Source organism: Dipodascopsis tothii (assembly GCF_038497935.1).
Source record: "Dipodascopsis tothii strain CBS 759.85 unplaced genomic scaffold V1510scaffold_4, whole genome shotgun sequence".
In the NCBI taxonomy this organism is placed as follows: Eukaryota; Fungi; Ascomycota; class Lipomycetes; order Lipomycetales; family Lipomycetaceae; genus Neoaidaea; species Neoaidaea tothii.
In genome coordinates this window covers 363,004-376,441 of record NW_027117988.1, presented here as the reverse complement: position 1 = coordinate 376,441, position 13,438 = coordinate 363,004, and the positions used below count along the sequence as shown (strand labels likewise).

General features: G+C 67.6%; 6 protein-coding genes across 6 annotated transcripts; 3 read left to right on the top strand and 3 right to left on the bottom strand.

Moving 5' to 3' along the window:
* Positions 1-279: 279 nt before the first annotated feature.
* Positions 280-998, top strand: V1510DRAFT_411564 (uncharacterized protein). The gene has a single exon (XM_066932918.1). It carries the CDS (start codon positions 363-365, stop codon positions 966-968), a length of 606 nt encoding a protein of 201 aa, XP_066790987.1. The 5' UTR covers positions 280-362; the 3' UTR covers positions 969-998.
* Positions 999-1,926: 928 nt separating this feature from the next.
* Positions 1,927-2,939, bottom strand: V1510DRAFT_347720 (uncharacterized protein; the record flags this gene model as incomplete). The annotated part of the gene is made up of 2 exons (XM_066930831.1): positions 1,927-2,784; positions 2,817-2,939. Coding segments are annotated over 2 exons (981 nt in total), but the record flags the coding sequence as incomplete, so codon positions are not given.
* A 1,176-nt stretch (positions 2,940-4,115) lies between these two features.
* V1510DRAFT_411560 (uncharacterized protein) lies at positions 4,116-5,902 on the bottom strand. Its single transcript, XM_066932917.1, has 6 exons — positions 5,450-5,902; positions 5,312-5,418; positions 4,627-5,280; positions 4,521-4,596; positions 4,284-4,489; positions 4,116-4,253 (listed from the first exon to the last, which is right to left on the bottom strand). The coding sequence occupies exons 1-6, from the start codon at positions 5,652-5,654 to the stop codon at positions 4,203-4,205; spliced, it is 1,299 nt and encodes a 432-aa protein (XP_066790985.1). The 5' UTR covers positions 5,655-5,902; the 3' UTR covers positions 4,116-4,202.
* Positions 5,903-6,808: 906 nt separating this feature from the next.
* On the top strand, positions 6,809-8,632 carry V1510DRAFT_411556 (alkaline-phosphatase-like protein). The gene has a single exon (XM_066932916.1). The coding sequence runs from the start codon at positions 7,074-7,076 to the stop codon at positions 8,598-8,600; it is 1,527 nt and encodes a 508-aa protein (XP_066790984.1). The 5' UTR covers positions 6,809-7,073; the 3' UTR covers positions 8,601-8,632.
* Positions 8,633-9,073: 441 nt separating this feature from the next.
* Positions 9,074-12,221, top strand: V1510DRAFT_273707 (vacuolar protein sorting-associated protein 35). The gene is made up of 2 exons (XM_066930601.1): positions 9,074-9,510; positions 9,543-12,221. Exons 1-2 carry the CDS (start codon positions 9,204-9,206, stop codon positions 12,119-12,121), a joined length of 2,886 nt encoding a protein of 961 aa, XP_066790983.1. The 5' UTR covers positions 9,074-9,203; the 3' UTR covers positions 12,122-12,221.
* Positions 12,222-12,321: 100 nt separating this feature from the next.
* V1510DRAFT_406033 (hemolysin-III related-domain-containing protein) lies at positions 12,322-13,407 on the bottom strand (the record flags this gene model as incomplete). Its single annotated transcript, XM_066932363.1, has 1 exon — positions 12,322-13,407. The coding sequence occupies one exon, from the start codon at positions 13,405-13,407 to the stop codon at positions 12,322-12,324; it is 1,086 nt and encodes a 361-aa protein (XP_066790982.1).
* Positions 13,408-13,438: the final 31 nt, after the last annotated feature.

The window sequence follows — 13,438 nt, the reverse complement described above, 5'->3', positions numbered from 1 at the left end:
GCGCGCCCCACCCCGGCGATAAGCTAACTCCGGCCCAGCTGCGCGGCCGCAGCGAGCCCGAGCCCGCGCGCCGGCCGGGCCGCGGCCGCAGCGAGCCCGAGCCCGCGCGCCGGCCGGGCCGCGGTCGCGCGCCGCAAGTCCGCTGCGGCCGCGGGCGAGCGCGGCGCGGGCGCGGCGCGGGCGCGATCGCGTCACCGGCACGCGGCGCCATCAGGCCGGGTACGATAGCTGATTAATCTATAAAACCCCCAGCCCGCCCTGCTGCACCCCCACCCACAATGTCTGTCGTCACCAAGATCAAGCCTGCCAAGCCGCTCATCCTCTACTGCTCCACGCAGTGCCCCTGGGCCGCCCGCTCGTGGATGGCCCTCGAGCAGTCGGGCATCGAGTACGAGTATGTCGAGATCGACCTCAAGAACAAGCCCGAGTGGTTCCTCAAGGAGGTCAACCCGGAGGGCAAGGTTCCCACGATCAAGTACGGCGACGAGTACCTGATTGAGTCGAACGTGATCACCGAGTTCATTGCCGACATTGCGCCGGCCTCGGCCGGCCTCCGCCTGTCGGACCCGTTCGAGCTCGCGAAGGGCCGGCTCATGACCGAGAAGTTCATGGGGCTGATCATTCCCATCTGGGGCAACGTCCTCTTTGGCGACGGCTCCAAGGTCGGCAGCCTGCTCGAGGCCGTTGAGAAGTTCCAGCCGTCGCTGGGCACGCCCTCGCCGTTCTTCGGCGGCTCGGCCGTGCCGACCGTGCCGGAGATCATGGTCGTGCCGTTCATCGCGCGCCTGTACCTCTTCACGGACGCGGGCGTGCTGCCGGCGTCGATCAAGACCTCGCTCGAGACCGACGCCAAGTACGCGACCTTCAACGCCTGGGCGAAGGCCCTGATTGCGTCGCCCTCGCACTCGGCTATCTTCCAGCCCGACGTGATCATGGCGTACCTCAACAAGTACTACTTCAAGAAATAGGTTAGTAATACACTTTTTGTGTCTGCCGGAGCTGCGGGCGGCGCGTGGTGGCGGCTGCTGGCCCTGACTAGTGAGCCGCACCACGTGCGGCTGACGGCATTTGCCGCGTGACTCTTGTGCCAAGGCCATGCATGTGGCTGCGGCGCTACTCGCTGCGCTGCCGCGTTGCTTGTGCCACACGCCGGAGGCAGCCCCGTGCGGGCGGGGAGGCGCGGCGTGGCTGGTGAGCGCCTGGGGGTCCCCGCGCGCTCGGATCGTGGCGTATCTGTGGCAGCCGCACGACGCGCGACGCGCCTCGTAGCTTGTGACAGCTTCACGACGCGGCCCGCCCGGTGTATCCGGCCAAGGAGCTTTTTGGCGGAGTCACCGTGGCAGGCTCTGTCTCAGGCGGCGGCTCGGCCGAGGGTGGCTGGCCGCCTGCGCAGGCGTGGCTCGCGTAGCTTCTATCAGCCGCACGCCGTGCGGCGCGCTCCGGACGTGCCGAAGGCAGCGGCCCGCAGCTGAGCCGCCACCAGCGGCTCGTGCGTGGCTGGCGCACCTTGGCGGCGGCGCCGTGGAGGGAGGCTGTCTGCGGCAGGCGTGGCTCGTGTAACTTGAACGCGCCGCATGTGCGGAGACAGCCACCGCACCGGAGTCACCGGCGGAGGCTCGTGAGTGGCTGATGGGCAGCCGCACGCTGTGCGGCTCACGCACGCGGGCCGCCCTGGCTCTGTAATGCAACTGGGTCTGTAGACTATACACATCATTTCTTGGCCGACTCGCGCTCGAGGAACTCGGTCCAGAGGCTGGCCATGCTCTCGTGGCCCTCGGTGAAGTAGTGGGCGTCCAAGTTGGTGCTTGACGTCCCTGAGGACGTCGAGCCCTGGGAGCCCTTGCGGCCGCGCATGGACGACAGCAGCGACGACGAGACCGAGCGCGCGCCGAGATCGCTCGACCCGGCGCGGTCCTTGCCCGGCACGCCGCCGCGGATCAGGCCGGCCGCCACCTTCTGCTCCTCGTTCCACGACAGACAGGCCGCGATGAGCTGCAGGACCTCAAACCGCTTGGTGTCGCTGCGCGGCAGGGCCAGGAACGACAGCAGCAGATTGGTGATCAGCTGGCGGTCAACGTTGTCTTCTGGCGAGCCGCGCTTGAGCAGCCGCAGGGCCTTGGTCAGGTGCTCGTTCAGAATGACGGCCTCGTGCCGCAGCTTGCCGATCAGCAGCGACTTCTCCTTGACCTCGGCCTCGTACGGCCGGCACCGCTCGAGATCCGCCTCGACCGTGGCCAGCCGGGCCTGCGCGGCGTCGCGGTCGGCCTGCGCGGCAGCAACCTGCGTCTCCAGCGCCACAACCTCGGTCTTCAGCCGCTGCTCGAGCTCCTCGCGCTCGCGCTCGCGCTCCTCGGCCGCGCCAGCAAGCTGCGTCTCGAGCTCGCGCGCACGCGCGGTCTGCGCGTCGCGCTCTTCGTGTGCCACCCGCACCATGTCCTTCTGTCCGTTGATGTGCTCCTCGAGCTCGAAGATGCGCCGGCTCGAGTTCTCGCGCAGCGTGCGCTCCTCGGTCGCGATCAGCTCCCAGTCCTGCGCCGACTTGTCGGCCTCGGCCAGTTTGTCTTTGAGCCGGCGCTCACTGGCAACCAGCGCGTCGCGCTCCTTGTACCACGAGCCCTGCGACGAGATGCTCATCTGCCGCAGACTGGCCAGCTCGTGCGACATCTTGTCCGACTCCTCGGACGCGGTCAGCACCTCCTGCTGGAGGCTGGTCACAGTCTCGGTGAGCTGCTTATTCTTCTTCTCGAGATACTCGATCGTCGTCTTTTGCCGCGCGATCTCCTCCTGTCTGTCAGCGCTGCCGGCCCGCCGCTTACCGAGTTGGTCTTTAACCGGTCGCCGAGAGCGTCGCGGATGCCCGAGACCTTGCTCAGCAGGTTTTTGTATTGCTTTTCGTACTCGTCGCGCTTGTCGAGGGCGTCTTGTAGCTGCTCGCGGAGGGCGTCGACGTCGTCGTCGTCGTCATCGTCGTCGGCAGCGTCGTCGTCGACGTCGTCGGCATCGTCCGCGTCGTCCGCCGCGCCGGCACCGTCCGCGTCTGCGCCGTTGGTGGCCGGCTGCGCGGGCTCGGGCTCGGGCTCGGCCGCCGCCTCGGCCACGGGCTCGGCCACGGGCGCTTCCACGGGCTTGGCCACCGACTCAGCAGCCGTCTCCTTCAGCTCGGCCGCCTCCGCCGGCGACGCCAGTCCAGCAGACCCCACCGGCGACGCCGACCCCGCAGACCCCGCCGACCCGGTCGGCGACGTCGCCGCAGAGCTGCCCTGTGATCCCCCCGATCTGTTCTTTTTGCCGCTTTTCTTGCCCATCGCGTCCGCTAGTCGTCTCCGCTCTCGTGCGCTATCACAGCTCTGTCGGTCAGTCCGTCCGCCGCGTCTGGCCGTCGCTGACGCGCCCGATGACTTCTCCACCCGGCGGCCCCGCCCGAGCCGCCCGGTCACGGCTGCCGCCATCGCCGTCGCCGTCGCCACGCGTCAGCCGGGTCATTACACTCACCTGCGCGCATGCACCGCCGTCCGGTGCGTGTTTCGGCCGCGGCTAGGGCCTGGTTCGTTACACGTATGCTTCTTGCAAGTCGTCGCCGTGCTCGTTTTGTCCACGCCACGTCGCCAAAGAGGCTCCAATTAGGTTCTGGCGGTCCGGATGGCCACGGTGTGCGAATTGGACAGCTGCCGATGATAGCTGGGCCCCAGTCCGGCGAACAATCGTTCAGACTTGCGGGTTTGGAGATCTCGCGATGTTTTTTTCGTGGTGTAGTGCTACGCTATGCAGACGTCAAAGTTCGGCTACTGACGATCGCGGCCAAGCAGAGCCAGGGGCACGACGCGGCTGCAGCGGCACGAGCCAGGCACACCACGTCGGCGCGGGGACAGTGTTCTATCGATATTAAGTGATAATACATGATCAAGCGCGAGAGGCTCTAGTATGGGCCTGCGGCCGGCGCCTGACAGACGCCGGCGGGCCTAAGATACGGCGGCAGACAACCGCAGCCGGGCCGGCAACGAGGCCGGGATCCGGACGTAACAAAACAGAAAAAAGGGCAAAACTGGGCGTCGGAGGCGGGTTGGGCCGGCGGGTCGGGTCGGGCGGAGCGCCGGGTCGCCGAAGCCGGGTCGCTGGGTGGCAGATGGGCCGGGTCGCGGGTCGCGGGTAGCGGGTCGCGGGTCGGGTCGGGTCGGGTCGGCCACAACGCGGGTCGCGGGTCGCTAGTCCTGTTCGTCGAACTCGACCCGCAGCTCGTGGCACAGGTCGAAACACTGGGTCAGCGCGCTCGCGCGGCCACCTACCTCGGCCAGCAGGGCGTTGAGCATGCCCTGGCCCTCGGGGATGGCGTTGCCGATCATGAACTTGCCGTCCACGCGCAGGTTGTCGATCGACGCCAGCTTCATCTGGTACGGATACAGCTCGCGCGCAGACGACAGGCCGTCCATGCGCTTGACCTCGAGCAGGCAGCGGCGCACGGTCGACAGCTGGTTCTGGATCGGCATGAGCGCTGGCGTCAGCGGCGTCTCACAGAAACATACCCTCGGACACGGGCTCGGACGAGACCAGCAGCCGGTAGATAAGCGCGTAGTTGCGGCGCAGCAGATACAGCAGGATCTATGTCAGCCCGATTCCCCCGCCGCGTACCTTCTGGCCCTTGGGCACGTTGCCGTCCTCGTCCAAAAACACGCCGTTCACGCGCATGTCGTCGATTGCCTGCAATCTATTCTGGTAGTTGTACAGATCGGTCTCGCGGAGCGTCCACCGGTGGGTCAGCATCAGGTTGTCGAGTTGGGCGCGCATCTCGGCCAGCTGTTCGTAGATCGAGCGCAGGGCCGGCGCGACCAGGTCCCCACGGGCCTGGAAATCGCTCAGCAGGTTGTGGCAGTCGTCGAGCAGGCCGTTGAGCACGCTCTGGCCCTCGGGGATGTTGCCGTCCGGCGACAGAAAGTGGCCGTCCACGCGCGAGTTCTCGATCGCCCGCAGCTCCTCCTGGTACGTCTTGAGCTCGCTCATCGAGAACTTGGGCTTGGCGCCGATCGACATGATCTGCCGCCGGATCGAGACCAGCTTCTGCAGCATCGTCGTCAGCTCCGGCGAGATCAGCGAGAGCGACGTCTGCAGCTCGTGCAGCAGCGTCTCGCACACGGCCATCTTGACGCGCAGCAGCTCGATGATCTCGGGCGACTCGCTGACCACGTCGCGCTCGATGATGTTCTTGATCTCGGCCAGCCGCTCCTCGATCGGCTGGATGTCGGTGTTGGAGTACACCCGGCTCTCCTTGAGATGGTCGAGCAGACGCTGGCGTCAGCGGGGCCCCGCGCACACGTACCTTGACCGTCGTCAGCGACGCGTACGTCGCCGGCGCCGACCGGGTCAGGCCCACGGTCAGGAAAAAGAGCGACATCAGCTGGAAGACGTCATCGAGGACGACGTCGACTGCGGTCAGCGCGCCCGGCCGGCCACGTACCTCGGTTCTGCTCGTTCTGCAGCGTCGGATCCTCGCGGATGTGGTTGATCTTGCGGACCTCGCCGATGAGCTGTTCGTACAGCCGGGACACGTCCGACGACTTGACGTACGTCGATCGGTCCTGCTTGATGGCCGACAGCTTGGTGCGGATGGCCACCAGCTTCTGCAGGATGGCCTGCTCATTCTTGGGCACCGTCGAGCTCATCTCGGCGGCGGATCCGGAGCGGGGCGGACGGGCTTCGGCGGCGAACGGGCTGCGGCGGCGGTGCGATGGCCGATCGGACGTTGGTCAACGGCCGTTCTTTATCAAATCGCCCTTTTATCAATCCCACCAATTCCAACTGGGGACGGGGGCTGCCGGGGCTTGCGGGAAGGTCAACGGAAGAAGCTCGGCGGAAGACCTGGGCGCTGGACTTGACGGCGGGCTCTGGCGGGCGGCGGGTCGTGTAGATCTGGAGTGCGGAGAGGAGCAGGAGCGAGCAACGGTGATCATGTGAGCGTCATGTCACGTGCATCTATCACCTGACCCGCCATCGCGATAACGCGCCGGTGGCGGTCCTGCCGGCGCTGACTGGCCGGCGCGCGGCGCACCGGCCGCCGGCCGCTGAACGCACCCTGTGCGGCGCCCCGGCTCGCAGGCTTCCGGCGCGCTGCCGGCGCGCTGCGGCCGCCGGCTGACAGCCGCCTCCAGCCTACCCGGTCGGCTGCACCGGCCCATCTCTTGGCGCCGTCACGCTACGATGGCCATCGCGGCCGTGCATGTGTGCACAGCAAAAAGAATTGCAACACCTGCGATTCCAGCGTGGTCTCCCACCGCAGTACTAGGCAGGCCCACTGAAGGTTAACGGGTGTTGATCGGACGGGGAACTGTGCTTGCTTCAGGGTGTGGCCGCAACTGCAGTCAACACGCCACCGGCCGGACACAAGTCAGCGCAGGTCCCCGTCGCGCGTCAAAAAAATTGCAGCACCTGCGATTCCAGCGTGGTCTCCCACCGCAGTACTAAGCAGGCCCACTGAAGGTTAACGGGTGTTGATCGGACGGGGAACTGTGCTTGCTTCAGGGTATGGCCGCAACTGCAAGCTACGAGGCGGCTGGTGCCGATATGCGGCTGTTCGCTGCGGGTCTGACTCATCGGCGCGGCCGTGCGCACGCATCCGACCGCTTCGGGTGGCTGGCCGGCCGGGCGCCGATGCGGGGGACGTCGGGACGTGCGCCGCACGCGACGCAGCGCCCCAGACGCGCCGCACGCCGTGCGGCTGCCCCTGGGACGCGACTGGTCAGCTGACCTCGCCACGTCGCCGCGTCGCCGTCCGCCGGCACCCGCCGGCACCCGCCGCCCGCACGTTCGCGCCGTTCGCGCGTTCCGCACGCGAGCCGGCGCACGCGACCGCCGCCGCCGTGCGCGGACCCTGGTGGCCCGCGCGGTTCCGATTGGGGCGGCCCAGCGGGTGATTTCGATCTGAACCGGCGGCCCAGATGGCAACCGCATGTTCGGGGTCTCGCGCCCATCAGGCGACCGCGGCAGCTGTCACCTAGATAAGACCGAGACGAGCACCCAAGCGGCTCGGCGCGCACATCTGGACAGACGACATCGGCTCAGAGCTGACCCGCAAACTACGGCCGATGAGACTCTTTGCCCCCACGCAGGCGCTGGCCGCCGTCCTGGCGCTGGCCGCCGCGGCCACCGGCGAGCCCGAAACCAAGCCCCGGAACCTGATCTTCATCCTCCCCGACGGCTACGGCCCGGCGTCCGAGACAATGGCCCGGGACTACTACAACCACGTGCATAACGAGACCACGATCCTGCCGGTGGACGAGATGGCGGTGGGCCTGGTGCGGACCAAGGCATCCGACACGCTCGTGACGGACTCGGCCGCGTCCGCCACGGCGTACTCGTGCGGAATCAAGACGTACAACGGCGCAATTGGCGTGGACGACGAGGTGCGGCCGTGCGGAACCGTGCTCGAGGCGGCCAAGCTGGCCGGATACACGACGGGCATGGTCGTCACATCGCGCATCACGCACGCGTCGCCGGCCGGCTTTGCGGCCCACGTCCACCACCGGGACCACGAGGCGGCGATCGCGGAGCAGCTGGTCGGGTACTCGCACCCGCTGGGCCCGGTCGTGGACCTGATGATGGGCGGCGGCCGGTGCTATTTCCTGCCGCAGTCCGAGCCCAAGTCGTGCCGCAGCGACGACCTCGACCTGCTCACGTACGCGCACAACGAGGGCTTCACGATCGGCACCACGCGTGAGGACTTTGACGAGCTCCAGTGCGGCGCCGTCGGCCAGCTGCCGTACATGTTCCTGCCGTCGATGGGCCACCTGGACTTCGAGGCCGACCGCCGGGCCGACCGCGAGCCGTCGCTGAGCGAGATGGCCAAGACCGCCATCGCCTGGCTCGAGCGCGAGTCGGCCGGAAACGACCGCGGCTTCTTTCTGTTCATCGAGGCCTCGCGCATCGACCACGCCGCGCACATGCACGACCCCGTCGGCCACGTGCACGACATCTTTGAGTACAACAAGGTCATGCTCGAGGTGCGCGAGTACGTCGAGAGCCGCGACGACACCACGCTGGTCTCGGCGGCCGACCACGAGTGCGGCGGCCTGACGCTGGGCGTGCCCGACTACGCGTGGCACCCGCACGCGCTGGCGTCCTCCTCGCACTCGGCCGCGTACTACGGCTCGCTGTGGGACGAGTACGTCGCGCAGGGCCGGTCGGACGACGACAAGCGCCGGCTGCTGGTCGAGCGCATCTTCCGCGAGTACGGCATCAAAAGCCCGACCGAGGAGGAGATCCTGACGACGATTGCGGCCACGTCGCTGACCATCGCTCTGGGCGAGCTGCTGTCGGCGCGCGCGGGAATCCACTGGTCGACGCTCGGCCACACCGCGGTCGACATCACGCTGTTTGCTGCCGGCGTCAACCACCACAAGCTCTACGGCAGCTGGGAAAACATCCAGCTCGGGCAGTGGATGGCCGCCCAGCTCTGCGTCGACACCGAGGACGCCACCGTGCGCCTCAACTCGAACGCGACCTTCCTCGAGTCGATTCAGCCGTCCGAGCCGAACGGCACGCATCACGACCACGACCACTCGTTCATGCTGGCGCGCGACCACGAGCGCTACGACGACGTGCGCCGACACTAGTGTAGATAGCAACCGAAGACGGATTGAACGTGGAGGGCGCGAGGGCTTGCGCGAGTAGTGAGCCGCACAGTGTTCGGGTCAGAGCGCGGCCGGCTCTGGCAGGGCTTGTGTTGTGTGACGCGCCAGCCGCACGTCGTGCGGCGCGGCAGACGCTCACCACGAGCCTCCGGCGGCGGCTCCGCCGAGGGTGGCTGCCTTCGGCAGGCGTGGCTCGAGTGACTGCGGGCTGGGCGGCGGGCCATCGAGCGTGGCTGCCTTCGGCGGCGGGCCGTCGAGCGTGGCTGCCTTCGGCGGCGCGCTCGGTAGCCGCGCGCAGCCGCACGCCGTGCGGCGCCCCAGCCACCGGCCGCAGTGGCTGAGTGCGGCGGCCGCGCCGCACCCCGCGCGGCGCGCCCCACCTGTTTACCCGGCCCGCCTGATGACGAGCTGCACGTGACCGCGGCGCTTATCGCGGCTTTTTGACCCACCCAGGCCCGCTCCTCAGCTACACCCACGACGTTTCGCGGCCTCTCTCAATCCCATCCGTCCGTCCTCGGGTCATCGAGGAGCAGAATTGGCAGAGCGCGGCCCGCATCGTGTGACGTGAACCAACCAGCAAGCAACATGGCCACCCCGCTGCCGTCGCCGTCCAAGGAGGAGCAGGCGCGGCTGCTGGACGACGCGCTCAACGTCGTGCGCCAGCAGTCGCACCTGATGCAGAAGAACCTCGAGAGCAAGGGCAAGCTGATGGACGCGCTCAAGCATGCGAGCACGATGCTGTCCGAGCTGCGCACGAGCTCGCTCGGGCCGAAGCAGTACTACGAGCTGTACATGTCGGTCTTCGACGCCATGCGCAACCTGAGCGTGTACCTCAAGGAGAACCACCCCAACAACCACCTGGCCGACCTGTACGAGCTGGTGCAGTACGCGGGTACGTGGCGCGGTGCGCGGAGCTGACCCCAGGAAACATCTTGCCGCGGCTGTACCTCATGGTCACCGTGGGCACCGTCTACATGTCGGTCCCGGACGCGCCGGTCAAGGAGATCCTCAAGGACATGATGGAGATGTGCCGCGGCGTGCAGCACCCCATCCGCGGCCTGTTCCTGCGCTACTACCTGTCGGGCCAGTCGCGCGACTGCCTGCCCGTGGGCGACAGCGAGGGCCCCGAGGGCAACCTGACGGACTCGATCCACTTTGTCATCACCAACTTCATTGAGATGAACAAGCTGTGGGTGCGCCTGCAGCACCAGGGCCACAGCCGCGAGCGCGAGAAGCGCATGCGCGAGCGCCAGGAGCTGCAGATCCTGATCGGCATCAACCTGGTCCGGCTCAGTCAGCTCGAGGGCGTGGACAAGGACATCTACCAGAACACGATCCTGCCGGTGATTCTCGAGCAGATCGTGCAGTGCCGCGACGTGCTGGCCCAGGAGTACCTGCTCGAGGTCATCACCCAGGTCTTCCCGGACGAGTTCCACCTGGTCACGCTGGACCAGTTTTTGTCGGCGACGGGCAAGCTCAACCCGGCGGTGAACGTCAAGAACATCGTGATCGCCATGATCGACCGGCTGGCGGCGTTCGCCATCCGCGAGCGCGACGCCGAGGACCCGGACGTGCGCCGGCTGAAGGACGCCAAGGCGGCGGCCAAGCTGGCGGCCGCGGTCAAGCGCATCCGGTTCCGCGACAACGTGGCCGAGGAGTACGGCCTGTTCCGCGACCACACGGTGGAGGACGAGGTCTCGACGCCGTCGCCGGCGGACGCGCCGGCGCTGAACGGCGACTGGGACTCGGAGCCGGCGCGGGCCGAGCCCGAGGAGCCCGAGGTCGAGGAGCCCGAGGCGCCGGCCGACGAGGCCGAGGCGCCCGAGGAGTCCGAGGAGGCCGAGGCCGCGCCCGGCTCGCCCGCCTCTGAGCGCGCCAACCTCTTTGGCGACGACGACGAGGACATCACGGCCAAGAAGCCCGCGCCCAAGGCCAACGGCGCGGCCAACGGCGCGCCCAAGCCGGCCACGCCCAAGGAGGACGAGCTCTCGGGCATCCCCGAGGACATCCGTCTCTTCGAGGTCTTCTGGGAGCAGATCCAGGCGCTGCTCAAGGCGCGGCCCGACCTCTCGATCGGCGACGTCACCGCGCTGCTGGTCTCGCTCACAAACCTGTGCCTCAACTGCTACCCTACCGAGCTCGGCTACATCGACGAGATCATGGGCTTCATGCGCGAGAAGACCGAGGAGTACAAGGACAACGCCGAGCTGCACTCGTCGCCGGCCAAGAACAACGTGCTCGCGCTGCTGCTGGCGCCGATCAGCTCGTACAAGTCGCTGCTGAACGTGCTGGCGATCCCGCACTACGTCGGGCTGCTGCACGCGCAGCCGTACGCCACCCGGCGGTCGATCGCGGCCGCCGTCGCGCACTCGATGCTCAAGAACTACACCAAGATCGAGACGCCCGAGGACGTCGAGGGCGTGGCCGAGCTGCTCAAGGTGATCATCGTCGAGGGCCAGCAGACGACCGGCACGGCCTACGGCGGCATCCCGCCCGGCGCCAGCGCGCCCATGGCCATCCCGCCGCCGGCCAAGAAGACCACGGCCGAGACGGACGAGACCGTCGAGGAGCAGGGCTGGCTGGCACGCATGGTGCACCTCATCCAGAGCGACGTGCCGGACGTGCAGTTCCGCATGCTCCAGACCGCGCGCAAGGTGTTTGCCCAGGGCGGCGACCGCGTGCGGTACACGTTCCCGGCGCTGGTGACGCAGTGCATCAAGCTCACGCAGGCGTACCGCGGCCGGCGCTACGTCGACAACGCGTACGCGCAGAAGATCGTGACGGTGTTCAAGTTCGCGCACGAGCTCATCACACAGATCTATACGACCGTCGGCCCGTCCATCGCCGACACGTGCCTGCGGCTGTACATCTTCGCCGGCCAGATCGCCGACCAGGTCGAGTCCGAGGAGGTCGCGTACGAGTTCTTCGCCCAGGCCTACCTCGTCTACGAGGAGGCCATCTCGGACTCGCGCGCGCAGTTCCAGGCGCTGAGCGTGATCGCGGGCGCGCTGCACTCGTCGCGCAACTTCACCAAGGAGAACTACGAGACCTTGATCACCAAGAACGCGTTGTACGCGTCCAAGCTGCTCAAGAAGCCGGACCAGTGCCGCGCCGTGTACTTTGCGTCGCACCTCTGGTGGGCGGTCGAGATCCCGATCCGCGGCGAGGAGGAGGGCAAGACGCCGCTGTACCGCGACGGCAAGCGCGTGCTCGAGTGCCTGCAGCGCGCGCTGCGCGTGGCCGACGCGTGCATGGACACGGCTGTCTCGGTCGAGCTCTTTGTGGAGATCCTCAACCGGTACGTGTACTACTTCGACCGCGGCTGCGAGATGGTCTCGGTCAAGTACGTCAACGGCCTGCTGTCGCTCATCCAGTCGAACCTGTCCAACACGATCCTCGACCCGTCGACCAACGACTCGCCGCGCAAGCACTTTGAGCGCACGATCATGTACATCAATACCCAGAAGGAGGAGGACGAGCGGTTCGACCAGATCCAGTGCTAGCGGCCGCCGAGTGCATAGGACGGCCGGCGAGCGCTGTCCGTCGCCTGCCGGAGGCCAGCGGCACCATGAACATTGTTATAGTATATTAGAACGTTTCGCGCTGGCCTAGGGGGCAGCCGGCGGCCGAGGCCGCCGGGCGCCGGGCGCCAGTCAATATTATTGTCTATTTACTCCGCAGGCGGTAGCGGCGCCGACGGCGGCTAGAAGCCGGCGCGCTGGCCGTGCAGGAACCGGTACGCGCGCACCATGCCGACCAGGTGCGAGACGGCCGCCGCGATCACGCAGAGGTGGAAGATCTGGTGGGACGACCCGACGAGGTCGAACTTGCCCGGGCTGAACCGCTCGGGCACGCGCATGGCGTAGATGGTCGCGCCGCCGATGTAGAGCAGGCCCTCGGCGACCAGGAACGGCAGCTGGATGCGCTGCGAGAGCTCCGAGAGGCCGAGCCGGAAGCCGCCGAACGTGATCGGGATGATGCCCGACAGGCCGAAGACGACAAACAGCAGCGCGCGGAACGGCCGCCAGCGCGGCGAGGCGAACTCCTTGCGCAGTGTGATGACGATGCAGACCGCGCCGAGGCCGCAGACCAGGCCGAAAAACACGCCGTAGTACGACGGAATCGAGTGCAGGCCGTAGTAGATCGCCGGGATGAACGAGCCCACGATGAGGAAGACGATGCCGAGGTAGTCGAGCTGGTTGCCGAACTTGGCGACCTGCTCCGAGTGGCAGTTCAGGCAGTGGTACGTCGACGACATGCCCAGACAGGCGACCGCGCCCAGGAAGAAGACCACGAAGACGGCAAAGTCGGCGCCGGACGTGGTCGCGTACCGCGGCAGCAGCAGGTTGAGCATGCCCACGAGCGCGACCAGGAACACGACCGAGCCGACGAGGTGCGAGTAGATGTTGACCGACTCGTTGTGCATGTACAGCAGCGAGTGCAGGCAGCCCTTGAACGAGCCTGTGAGCGGGCGGTAGCCCGAGACGATGTAGTGGTTGTCCTGGCGCCAGGACGGCAGCTCGTCCCAGAGCACGGTGAGCGCCTGGCGCGCCTGGTGCACGGCGCCCGAGATCGAGAGCTCGTCCGAGAGCTCGGTGCCGGCCGATAGCCGTCGCTGGTGGCACGACGAGCCCGCGGCGGCCGTGGCGGACGTGCGCGCGCCCGTGCGGCCGTCGCCGGCGGCCTTGCCGGCCAAGCCGACCATGCCGGCGACGACGCCGAGCGCGCTGTCCTTGAAGTCGCTGCTGACGCTGACCGCGTCGCCGTCCACGTCTTTGCTGTAGCCCATTGTGCGGCGGTTGCAGGAGTGCGCACGCGTG

What these genes read in the sequence shown, in the direction of transcription:
- V1510DRAFT_411564 (XM_066932918.1), top strand. Translation starts at nt 363, where the DNA reads ATGGCCCTCGAGCAGTCGGGCATCGAGTACGAGTATGTCGAGATCGAC.
- V1510DRAFT_411560 (XM_066932917.1), bottom strand. Translation starts at nt 5,654, where the DNA reads ATGAGCTCGACGGTGCCCAAGAATGAGCAGGCCATCCTGCAGAAGCTG. An exon ending in ACGTGCCCAAGGGCCAGAAG is followed by an intron (nt 4,597 to 4,626) that starts GTACGCGGCGGG and finishes GGGCTGACATAG; the next exon opens with ATCCTGCTGTATCTGCTGCG. An exon ending in GTCCGAGCCCGTGTCCGAGG is followed by an intron (nt 4,490 to 4,520) that starts GTATGTTTCTGT and finishes CGCTGACGCCAG; the next exon opens with CGCTCATGCCGATCCAGAAC.
- V1510DRAFT_411556 (XM_066932916.1), top strand. Translation starts at nt 7,074, where the DNA reads ATGAGACTCTTTGCCCCCACGCAGGCGCTGGCCGCCGTCCTGGCGCTG.
- V1510DRAFT_273707 (XM_066930601.1), top strand. Translation starts at nt 9,204, where the DNA reads ATGGCCACCCCGCTGCCGTCGCCGTCCAAGGAGGAGCAGGCGCGGCTG. An exon ending in CGAGCTGGTGCAGTACGCGG is followed by an intron (nt 9,511 to 9,542) that starts GTACGTGGCGCG and finishes AGCTGACCCCAG; the next exon opens with GAAACATCTTGCCGCGGCTG.